Source organism: Emys orbicularis, chromosome 7 (assembly GCF_028017835.1).
Source record: "Emys orbicularis isolate rEmyOrb1 chromosome 7, rEmyOrb1.hap1, whole genome shotgun sequence".
NCBI lineage: Eukaryota > Metazoa > Chordata > Testudines > Emydidae > Emys > Emys orbicularis.
The window spans coordinates 14,321,838-14,334,338 of NC_088689.1; the positions used below are offsets into that span (position 1 = coordinate 14,321,838).

A 12,501-nucleotide genomic window follows, 5' to 3' on the forward strand; every position below is an offset into this window, starting at 1 on the left:
AAGCAGTGGATGTGTTATTCCTTGACTTTAGCAAAGCTTTTGATACGGTCTCCCACAGTATTCTTGCCGCCAAGTTAAAGAAGTATGGGCTGGATGAATGGACTGTAAGGTGGATAGAAAGCTGGCTAGATCGTTGGGCTCAACGGGTAGTGATCAATGGCTCCATGTCTAGTTGGCAGCTGGTTTCAAGCGGAGTGCCCCAAGGGTCGGTCCTGGGGCCGGTTTTGTTTAATATCTTTATTAATGATCTGGAGGATGGTGTGGACTGCACTCTCAGGCTTGGTCTACACTTACCCCCAATTCGAACTAAGGTACGCAACTTCAGCTACGTGAATAACGTAGCTGAAGTTCGAAGTACCTTAGTTCGAACTTACCTCGGTCCACACGCGGCAGGCAGGCTCCCCCATCGACGCCGCGGTACTCCTCTCGTCTAGCTGGAGTACCGCAGTCGACGGCGATCACTTCCTGGTTCGACTTATCGCGTCCAGACAAGACGCGATAAGTCGAACCCAGAACTTCGATTCCCAGCCGCCGAACTAGCGGCTGGGTGTAGACATACCCTCAGTAAGTTTGCAGATGACACTAAACTGGGAGGCGTGGTAGATACACTGGAGGGTAGGGATTGGATACAGAGGGACCTAGACAAATTAGAGGATTGGGCCAAAAAAAACCTGATGAGGTTCAACAAGGACAAGTGCAGAGTCCTGCACTTAGGATGGAAGAATCCTATGCACTGTTACAGACTAGGGACCGAATGGCTAGGTAGCAGTTCTGCAGAAAAGGACCTAGGGGTCGCAGTGGACGAGAAGCTGGATATGAGTCAACAGTGTGCTCTTGTTGCCAAGAAGGCTAACGGCATTTGGGGCTGTATAAGGAGGGGCATTGCCAGCAGATCAAGGAACATGATCGTTCCCCTTTATTCGACATTGGTGAGGCCTCATCTGGAATACTGTGTCCAGTTTTGGGCCCCACACTACAAGAAGGATGTGGAAAAATTGGCAAGAGTCCAGCAGAGGGCAACAAAAATGATTAGGGGTCTGGAGCACATGACTTAGGAGGAGAGGCTGCGGGAACTGGGATTGTTTAGTCTCCAGAAAAGAAGAATGAGGGGGGATTTGATAGCTGCTTTCAACTACCTGAAGGGGGGTTCCAAAGCGGATGGAGCTCGGCTGTTCTCAGTAGTGGCAGATGACAGAACAAGGAGCAGTGGTCTCAAGTTGCAGTGGGGGAGGTCTAGGTTGGATATTAGGAAACACTATTTCACTAGGAGGTTGGTGAAGCACTGGAATGCGTTACCTAGGGAGGTGGTGGAATCTCCTTCCTTGGAGGTTTTTAAGGCCCGGCTTGACAAAGCCCTGGCTGGGATGATTTAGTTGGGAATTGGTCCTGCTTTGAGCAGGGGGTTGGACTAGATGACCTCCTGAGGTCCCTTCCAACCCTGATATTCTATGATTCTATGAACAGAACAAAGGAGAGAGGAAAAGAGCCATCATGAAGAATCCCCTAGCTACCACCTAAGCTGGAACAAGAGCTGTACCAGGGGAAGAATTGTGCCCAGGCCTGGAAGGTGTCCAGTCTGAGGAAAAAAACTTACTGAAGCATCTCTAAGGGTGAGATTATCTGTATTCAGTTTGATTAGACATAGATTTGCGGATTTTATTTTATTTTGCTTGGTGACTTACTTTGTTCTGTTAGTTACTACTTGGAACCACTTAAATCCTACTTTCTGTATTTAATAAAATCACTTTTTACTTATTAATTAACTCAGAATATATATTAATACCTGGGGGAGCAAACAAATGTGCATATCTCTCTATCAGTGTTATAGAGGGCGAACAATTTATGAGTTTACCCTGCATAAGCTTTATACAGGGTAAAACGGATTTATTTGGGTTTAGACCCCATTGGGAGTTGGGCATATGAGTGCTAAAAACAAGCACACTTCTGTGAACTGTTTTCAGGTAAACCTGCATCTTTGGGGCAAGTAATTCAGACCCTGGGTCTTTGTTGGAGCAGACAGAAGTGTCTGGCTCAGCAAGACAGGGTGCTGGAGTCCTAAGCTGGCAGGGAAAACAGGAGCAGAGGTAGTCTTGGCACATCGGGTGGCAGCACTCAAGGGGGTTTCTGTGATCCAACCCGTCACATACTCCACCACTTACATATGGAGCAGCCATAAGATTGGGTGTACTCTCCATGAGTACATGGTCAGGGAATGATGCAATGTCAGTATCAGTCTCCACAACCCTTGGGAGGGTGGGTCAAGCATGACTGTCTTCACCAGTTGGTCATCTGCAACTGGGAAGGGAGGAGACATGTTGTACCTCCAGAAATGACATAGAAGTGCTGCTGCACTTTGGTATGCTCCCACAATGCCACCAGGGCACTCCACACTAGTGCTGTACCTCTGCATACCCACACCCACAAAACAGTGGGTCCCTGAGCCAGAAGAGAGCCCAAACTTTCTGAACTGAAGTTTGTAGGAAAAGGAATGCAATAGGAAACGTGCTAAGAAATCAATTTTCATTCTAGTGCTGGTTGTAGCTTTGGGCAATGGTAATTGCAATTTTACCAAGCTGGATTGTGCAGTGATGTAATAGAAAAGGCATAAAATCAGGGCAGATTAATGAAATCTGATGAAATAAAATGCTATTAAACAACGTAGCTGCTGAGACGACATTTGACCAGAGCTGACAACAAACACAGAAGAAGTAATGGCAGCACTTAGGCTGCAGCAGGGTATATTTAGTGTAAGTTAGGGTTACCATTCGTCCGGATTCTCCCGGACATGTCCGGCTTTTTTGAGTTATAAAATAGCGTCCAGGGGGAATTTGTAAATGTCTGGACTTCCCCCCCATGCACAGCGTGCGCGGCTGACAGGGCAGCCGGCCGGATCCTGCCACTCGCATGGGGTTCTGGCAGCCAGAGCCCCTCCTCCGCTTCCCCCTCCTCTCCCCTGCAGCTTGAAATCACTCCCCTCCTCTCTCTCCCTCCTTCCCCCTTCCTGCATTCGCAAATCGCCGGCCGTTCGCATTGGGCCTCCGGCAGTCTGGAGCTCCTCCCCCTGCTCACCCTCCCCTGCTGCCCAGCGCGCCGCTCCGCAGCACTCTGTTCTGAGCAGCACGGTAAGGGGCCAGGGAGGTTCTGGAGGGGGCAGTCAAGAGACAGGGAGCAGGGCTGGATGGGTCAGGAGTTCGGGGGGGGGGGCTTTCTGGGGGGTGTGGATAAGGTTTTGGGCAGTCAGGGTACAGGTAGGGGGTAGGGTCCTAGGGGGGCAGTTAGGGGACAAGGAACAGGGAGGCTTAGGTAGGGGGTGGGGTTCTGGAGGGCAGTTAGGAGCAAGGGTCCCAGGAGGGGGCAGTCAGGGGACAAGGAGCGGGGAGGCTTAGATAGGGGGTGGGGTCCTAGGGGGCAGTTAGTGGCAGGGGTCCCAGGAGGGGGCAGTCAGGGGACAAGGAGCGGGGGGATTGGAGGTTCTGAGGTGGGCAGTCAGGGAGTGGGAAGTGGGAGGGAGTGGATGGGGGCGGGGGGGTGGGGGCAGGGCTAGAGCGGGGCTCCCCCCCCCAATGTCCTCTTTTTTGATTGTGGAAATATGGTAACCCTAGAGTAAGTATTAAGAAAATCTTTATGGGACAAATCCACCCCACAGACACTGAATGTAGTGGAACCTTGGCTGAAAATACTGTGGAAATACCATTGTTCTGCTGGGAGGTATGGCAGGCAGGATGGAACTCTAGAGAAGCCATACACAAGGAGGAAGGGGCTTGGGATTGAAGTAAAGGACAGGAGGCCAGCTGTTTTAGGACTATTTGCATCCACAGGCCTAAACATACAGGATGCACGGAAACTTGTAAGGTATTGACACTGTGCACTGCTACTAGCCACGGGATTGGAGAGAGAACTCTTCCCTGATCCTTTCTGAGATGTTCAGCTCAGGGACTGAGTGTGGGTAGCATTTGGCCCTATAACTGAGAACAGTTTGGGCAGTGGAAGTAGCTGCCAAGAAAGGCTGTGGAATAAATCCCTGGGGATAGGAATCAGATTAAGCCTTGAATCACATTTATCAGGGATGGCTTATGAATAGTAATAAATAATAATAATAAGAAGAAAATCAATCCTGCCTGGCAATATGGCAGGTAGACTAAGTCACCACATTAATCTCATCGAACCCAAATCAATTTATAAGATTGACATTTCATCCTAACAAAAATAATTGTTCTGCTTATCAAAATAGTAAACGCAAAATTAAAAATTAAGAAGTAAAACAGAACATATACAGGCAGTGGAGCAAATTACAAGTGGATGCCAATAAAGACTCAGACCATTTTGAAAGACATTACCATTTCTAGTTTTAGTCTCCTCTAAATGGGTACTGAATGTCACTGAAAACTGTAGAATCAATCAAAAATGGTGGAACTTTTAAAGTGGTTCACTGTATACTTACTCAAGTATGATACTGTCCATTCAACGGTGACAAGAGCTCTAGAAGAAGTCTGTGGATTTGAGTCTCCCATTAATGGGATATGCTAGAGGCCAGTGAAACTTACATTCCCCCCCCCCCCCCGCACACACAATCTTCCACTCCCCTTGCGTATACTGTATTCTAAGTACATATTCTTAGCAGGAAGCAATGTGTTTGTGTGCTGAGGACTGAAAGCCAAGACTCTTGGATTCTATTCCTGGTTCCAATGGTGATTTACTATGTAACCTGGGGCAAGTCATTTAACTGTTCCTTATTTTATCCATCAGTATAATGAGCATAATATAACCCTATTACCCAGGGTTAAAATCAGGGTAAATAATGTTGGAAAAACATTTTGAGAACCTGGTGAAAATGCAAATAGTGATTATAACTAGAATAGAGAACCCTCTCTACTTCTTAGTCCATTAGTCCCTACAGATCATAATTCTCTGAATCAGTGGCCTTGCCCCATTTTTCAGTAGCGGCCAGAACCTCGGCTCCAGTAGCATGGTAGAGGGGCCAAAAGCTACCTTAACAGGCAGCTGGGGATTTTCCTTGCATAGGAACCCTTGGGTGTTGAAAAGCTAATGTAGCTAGCTCTATGCCACTCACTCCCTGCTCCCGTGATGAAGAGTGTGTGCTGCATTCTGGGGACACTGAGCTGCTGGAATGGCCCTTTCGGGAGCATTACAACATAAGAACAGCCATACTTGGCCAGACCAAAAGTCCATCTAGCCCAGTATCCTGTCTTCCGACAGTGGCCAATGCCAGGTGCCCCAGAAAGAATGAACAGAACAGGTAATCATCAAGTGTTCTATCCCCTGTCACCCATTCCCAGCTTCTGGCAAACAGAGGCTAGGGACACCATCCCTGCCCATCCTGGCTAATAGCCATTGATGGACCTATCCTTCACGAATTTAGCTAGTTCTTTTTTGAACCCTGTTATAGTCTTGGCCTTCACAACATCCTCTGGCAAGGAGTTCCACAGGTTGACTGTGTGTTGTGTGAAAAAATACTTCCTTTTGTTTGTTTTAAACCTGCTGCCTATTAATTTGATTTGGTGACCCCTAGTTCTTGTGTTATGAGGAGGAGTAAATAACACTTCCTTATTTATTTTCTCCAAACCAGTCATGATTTTATAGACTTCTATCATATCCCCCCTTCGTCATCTCTTTTCCAAGTGGAAAAGTTCCAGTCTTATTAATCTCTCCTCATATGGTAGCCGTTCCATACCCCTAATAATTTTTGTTGCCCTTTTCTGAACCTTTTCCAAATCCAATATGTCTTTTTTGAGATGGGGCGACCACATCTACAAGCTGTATTCAGGATGTGGGCGTACCATGGATTTATATAGAGGCAATATGATATTTTCGGTCTTATTATCTATCCCTTTCTTAATGATTTCCAAGATTCTGTTAGCTTTTTTGACTGCCGCTGCAAATTGAGTGGATGTTTTCAGAGAACTATCCACAATGACTCCAACTACAATTGACACAACTTAGAGCAGACCATAGGCTATTCCAATCTGGCCCCTGTGCCTCCCCAAGGACAGCGAGGGAAGAAGGCTATTTATGCCCACTCACCTTCTCAGGTGCACAGAGCAGAGCTCAGGCACACTTTAGGATCCAGCCCAAAGGTTTAATAGTAGAATACTATACTGAGGCCTCATAGTCATATTAGTTATTTCTACAAAATATACTCCAGGGCAGTTAAAATTCATATGTAACACTCTCAAATAATTTACTGCAGTATCCTGGACTTCTTAAAATGTTTGTTTTCATTGCTAATTCACAACATTTGGGTAATACACATTGGGATCTACCCACTGGCAATTAATGAGAATCTAGTGTATAGCTTTTTGAATATGGCATTAGTACAATGGCTTTCTGATATAAACATACAGAATGTAACTGGGAGTATGAGGTTTCCTAGAGGCACAGAAGGCCCTGTGTGCAGCAGAACCAGTGCAGGGAGCTTGCTCAAGGCATGAGGACCCCTTCTGCCCTGCAAAGCGATGTCCTCTGGGGGCACCCACTGCCCAGGTACACAGAGGAGGAAGAGGGCTGGGAGCTGGACCAGTGGATCAACAACTACCAATACATCAGTCAAACACAAATATCTGTGGGGATACCGAGGGGGAACAAAACAGTCCCAAGCCGACTGCAGCAGGAACAGATCCACACCCTGAGAGGAAGGATTCCCACCCTGTGCAGAAAAACCCTATGAGTAACCTGCATGCTAGGGCAGTGAATAAGGTCCTGGCTATGTCTGTTATCCACTAACACAGAGGTGGGCAAACTACGGCCCACGGACCGGATCTGGCCCGTCAGGGCTTTGGATGCGGCCCGCGGGATTGCCACCCCCGTGGCCCCGCGCCGCTCCTGGAAGTGGCCGGCACCACGTCCCTGCAGCCCCTGGGAGGGGGGGCGCAGCGGGCTCCGCGCGCTGCCCTCGCCTGCAGGGACCGTCCCCCGCAGCTCCCATTGGCCGGGAATGTGAAACTGCAGCCAATGGGAGCTTCGGGGGAGGTACCTGCAGGTGAGGGCAGCGCACGGAGTCCTCTGCCCCCCACCTTCCCGCAGGGGCCGCAGGGACGTAGTGCTGGCCGCTTCCGAGAGCGGCGCGGCACAGGGCCAGGGCAGGCAGGGAGCCTGTCTGAGCCCCGCTGTGCGCCGCTGCCACCCCGGAGCTGCTCCAGGGAAGCAGCGCCGGGCTGGAGCCAGGACCCCAAGCCCCTGCCCTGAACCCCTGCCGCACCTTGCACCCCCCCCGTGCCCCAGCCCCTTGCCCTGAGTCCTTCCTGCACACTGCACCCTCTCCCAAACCCCGCACTCCCTCCCACACCCCAACCCCCTGCCCCATTCATGGCCCTGCATGCAATTCCCCCATGCAGATGTGGCCCCTCAGGCCAAAAACTTTGCCCACCCCTGCACTAACAGTTACACTACTATTCATAAGCAATGTTAGAGTGTTCAAATATTATTAAAATTTCCCATCATCTCTTGCAGCTTGTCAGTTATGAAAAAATATTCTAAGTCATCATTTCATGAAGACACGTAAAGGAAAGGTTTCCAACAAAATTTTGTAGGAAAGAGATTTCTGTTTTTATATCTTTCCTAGGGGGGTAAAAGATCATTCCATCATGTAGTGAGAAGTTACAGTTTCTGAGAAAACATATACTGTAACCAGATTCAGACTTCTGTTGTTCAGTTGAAGATGTCAAGTCCCCCCCCCCCCCCCCCCCCCCCGCCCCGACTGTCCTGTTCCCTGGTGGAAATTCTGATTCGGAGTCTTGGCAATTTCAGCAGCTCCAAAGGTTCTCCCTGCTACCTCATTAATCACTTCACTGCCATGTGCTAACTTACCTGCAGATGTAATTCTTCTTGCAGGAATCTTGTAAATTCAAGCAGTTTGGTTTCTCCTTGTCTTCATATGAACACACAGGAACAATAGTCTGCCGTCTCCTTTCTGTACAGGCTATGTCTCGACAGGAGCAGAAGAGCATCCCATAGCTGTGCTTTGGGGGAACTTTGTCAAAAAATAGCCGGAGAGCCTTATGACACTTCCGCTTGTTGCAGATTTCATTAGATGTACTGCTGGTGCAGGGGGTTATATAAGCAGATCTGAACCTCTTGCAGGTATCATTTAGGTTACAGGCTTTTGCTGCATCCAAACAATTGTTCCCCTTTGAAAGTGCTGGCTCCACTGTAAAAAATAAGAAATATATTGGGTTTATATTGTGTTACAATGTTTGTATCTATTTCACAGTTAATGAGACTTTGAGCATATATTTGTCAGCTAAGAAATCTTAGCTGCCAGAAAATGTGTCCACCTCTTATGTTTCTTTGGCTCATAATTTAATGAGAGAGAAAGTGCATGAGCATATGTTAAAATTATAATGGTGGAAAATGAAGGATGACTAAAGTCAGTAGCATTGTACTTTATCTTCCTTGTAAAACAAATACAGTAAAGTCATGTTGGGCTAATTAATCCCTGGTGTAACGCCATTAAAATCAATGGAGTTGCAACATGGAAAAAACTGTCCACTGTGAAAGAACACATTAAAACTCAGGTTACTTTTTAGTCATTTCTCCAAAAACTCTATAACTGCCATTCAATAACCACATCAACAACCATACTGCCCAACCCTTAAAAAGTTTATATGCTCATTCTGTAGAATTTACAGACTACATGCTTACTAATACAGAGTTTACAAGGTACATAGTCCACAGAACTTGAAAGGTTAGCATGTGCAGTCAAACGCTTATGAGCTCTGTAAGCCCATCCTACACACCTTGTAAGCTCCATGCTCACCTCTACAGAGCTAGCAAGATAATCTTAAAAGGACCATAGGTGCGCCCTGAACCTTACAAAGTCTGTGGTGATTACAGTCAGTGTTAAAGACACAGGCTAACACAAGGATACAAAGCTATGGAAATGCACAGACTAAAAACTTCAATAAGGTAACTGTGAAAGTTCTAAGGAATTATACATTATGCAAATTTAGTAAAATTCATCTGAATATTAAAGTTTTCAAAAACCCAACCATTCGACAATGAAGAAAATTGGAGTTAAGGGTAGACAAATAATTTTAACTGCCATAAATAGTCAGGACCCACCCAGCACTGTAGATCCAAGAAACACAGTCACAACTCCCCATTATGCATCATTTCAATTGCAAGCATGAACAGCAAAATAATGTGACAAGTTCTTAAATTGTAAGAGGGTCGCTGCCTCCAGAGCATGGGGTGGCCTGCAGCATCTCTGCCTCAGTGTCAGGGCTCCTCAGTAATTCACAAAGGCTTTCTTGTAGGCAATAGCTTGGACTGGTTTATTACCATACATAGTTCCAGAATAAAATACTCAAAAGTTCATATATTCATCCTTTCCTTCTTCATCAAGCCCCTCACACGACCTACTGCTTGGAGTCTTTCAAGCTACTCCGAGATAGAGCTAGCCAAATTCTGGGATTCTGGAATTTACTTTCATTCTACTTTGGAAGAGGAGCCTTCCTGCTCCTGAAGCCCACAGCAGCCTTCTCCAAGCTGCTGCTGAAATCTCTCTTCTCTCAGAGCCTTTTGTACTCCAAATGCATGATTGGGTCACATGACCCTCTTTATTTCCACCCACCGGGGGAGGAGCGTTGACTGTGGCACAAGTGAGGCTGAGACTCATCAGCCTTTATAGGTCCAGTCACTCAGTAGCAGTATGATACAAATAAACAAGACATTACACTACCATTTCCCATAACTACATCTCTGAAGCCTGAGCCAACACAAAAGTAGCAAACACTAGATCTATTTTCAGTCCAGGTATATGTTCTAGTCACAGTAGAATAATTTTACATTGCACATTCCAAGCCTTTCTTCATCCCACTTTCCTGTGTAGTAAATAGATCATCATTGTTTGTGTGTTATCCTCCTCATAAAATGCAAAACCTATACAGATACAACATTCCACTATAAACCAGAGGGACCAATCAGGTCTTACATTCATCCAATGTCTGAAGTTTAAACACTAGATCTAGATGAGAGATAGTATAGTCAAAACATAACACACGATACAGACCACACAGACCAACTTCAGATCTCCCTTACAGTAGTGTAAATCCAGAACTGCAGTGATTTCATTGGAGTTATTCTGGATTTATACCACTGGACTGGAAATTGGCCTTCAGCATCACTAGCCTGATTCTGATCTGACTTACACTCACTGGAAACACAAGAGTGTTGATCTAGTGCAAGTGAGATTAGAATCAGGCCCTATCACTCAAGTCATATTACACCAGACCACATATACTTAGTTTAGAGAGGAAGGGAGGTTTTTTGTTTGATACTGGACTAGGTCTTAGGAGATCTGAAGCTGATTCCCAACTTTCTGACAGACTTACAGTGAGGCCTTGGGCACGTCACCTAAATCTTTTTGTCTCTCACTTCCTCATCTGTAAAATGGGGATAACATAGCTCCCGATCTGACAGATATGTGAAGACAAACTAATGTTTTTAAGGTGCTCAGATACTATGGGGATGAAGCCATACAAGTATATAAATAGCAAGAGCTCAGTTTTTTGAAAAGCTAATTCCATATGCAGATGAAGCAAGTTGTGACAGGTCCATAGACTATATAATATTTTAATTAAAAGGACATAATTTTAATTATTCCAGAATCCTTGGAAGAGATACTAAACCAAAATATGCCAGTATTGCCATTGAGGAGACAGTAGCCAGCACCACGGAGATCAGGTTGCATGTCAAACTATAACAACGATTTTCATCACTTTCAAACGTTTGTTTTTTGGATAATCTTAACATTATAATAATGTTAAAATGTTGTACTACATCAGCATATAATTATAACCTTTACTCTAAACTCAAAGTTTTTTTTCTGTGATACAGCATATAGAATTATATGCTAAATCCAAGTATAATTACCACATAATCTGTAGGGCATATAATTATGCAATATATGCATAGTACATACTAATTACAATGTGATTACAGAGTAATTACATGCTTATTTGTGCCTGGAAGGCAAATGTTATACTGAACTGTTTAAACAAGGATATCCTAGGATAAGCAGTTGGTATGAATCTGTGGATGAGTTCTGAACTGATATATGCCAACACAAACATATAATTCACTACAGTCTAAAGAATTATTTAAAAATAAGCAAGATAAAGATGTGAACATACTGCTCTATTGATCTGGATGATTGTTTACAATCATGTATATTATTTTATTAAGGGTCCAAAACATGATAAATGCTGTTATGGAATTAAAAAGTGCTTTAAAGATTAGCACCTTGGGGGACAAAAAAAAAATCAAAAGTGATATTTTTAATGATTTTCTTAAAGTACATAAGCCAAACGCAGTGATAATAAAACGGTGGTGAAAGTTATGCTAAGTGAAAGTTGCACTGGGTATAAATTGTTCAGAAAACTACTGTGATATTTACACTCACTCATACGCATTATACATTTTATGTCCAACCTGTAACTTACACTACTCTGTGTGTCACCTCTCAATATAGCACAGAGATTTACTTTTTTACTTTAAGGCTGCAACAGCCTGAATTTTGCCACTTGCCTTTTGTCCTTTCTATTTTGCTACTTGTGAACCCAGCTACAGTATATTTATCACAATATTATACATAGTCAACTTTTTTTAAATTAATACTTACATTAGAGTAAAAGTGGTATGCAATCAGAATCAACAGTGTTTGTATTGAATATGAACATATAAATCAAACATGCTCATGAATGCCAGATTTTCCTGAGCCTTTAAATCATGTATATTTAATTTAAAATTTACAAACTGAGTCTACCTATGTTTTATTTTACATTGTGAAAGTATTATGTAATTATCCTTAACTCCTTTGGCAATTACAAACAGTTAGCACAGTACTTACTGTAAAATTTCTTGCAGTTTATTTGCATGGTAGTAACATTTAAGGCCACAATTTCAGCTAGCCTCTGTTTTGTGAAATGCAAATTATGAAGACAAGCAGTAATCTGACTCTTATCAGATATTAACTATGTGTTACATTTTAGGTTCAAAAGACAAATAGTTTACATCTTACTTTCTTTATCATTATTACAGGTATCACAGACTCGGGCCAGAAAATCCTTCCCTTTTCCTATATTGTCAGTCTTTCATCCTTCTTGCATCTAGTTTTCAGTCTGCACCTAGTGAAGCTTTGTGGTTGTCCAGGAAGGTGTTGACTAAAGTCCATTAATTCAGTGATGTGCTGGCAGAGGCGCGCCGTAGATTCTGGGAGCCCCTATTAAAATTTTTGCCACCAAACTCAAAGGACATTTGAGATCGTTTCCCTGCCTTTGATAGATGTGTTTTGCAAAGAACAGATAACCTAAGTGTCAAAATTAATTTTAGAATAAACAAAATGGACACTTAGATATTAATTTTCTTATAGTACATAAACAGCAATTTACAGTGGTTGCCATTAAAATTACAATTGCTCTTTGCAAGTAATTAGCATTATGAGGCTATTCAGTGTACTTAGCACAGGGAATACTGCAATCTTTG

General features: G+C 44.2%; 1 protein-coding gene across 1 annotated transcript in view; it reads right to left on the reverse strand.

Annotated features, from left to right (window-relative positions):
- The window catches only part of GFRA1 (GDNF family receptor alpha 1), a 193,080-nt gene that overhangs the window by 61,005 nt on the left and 119,574 nt on the right, over positions 1 to 12,501 (reverse strand). The window contains exon 4 of the mRNA XM_065408101.1: positions 7,825 to 8,164. Within this exon, the coding sequence (XP_065264173.1) occupies positions 7,825 to 8,164 (340 nt within the window). The remainder of the gene's footprint in view (positions 1 to 7,824; positions 8,165 to 12,501) is intronic.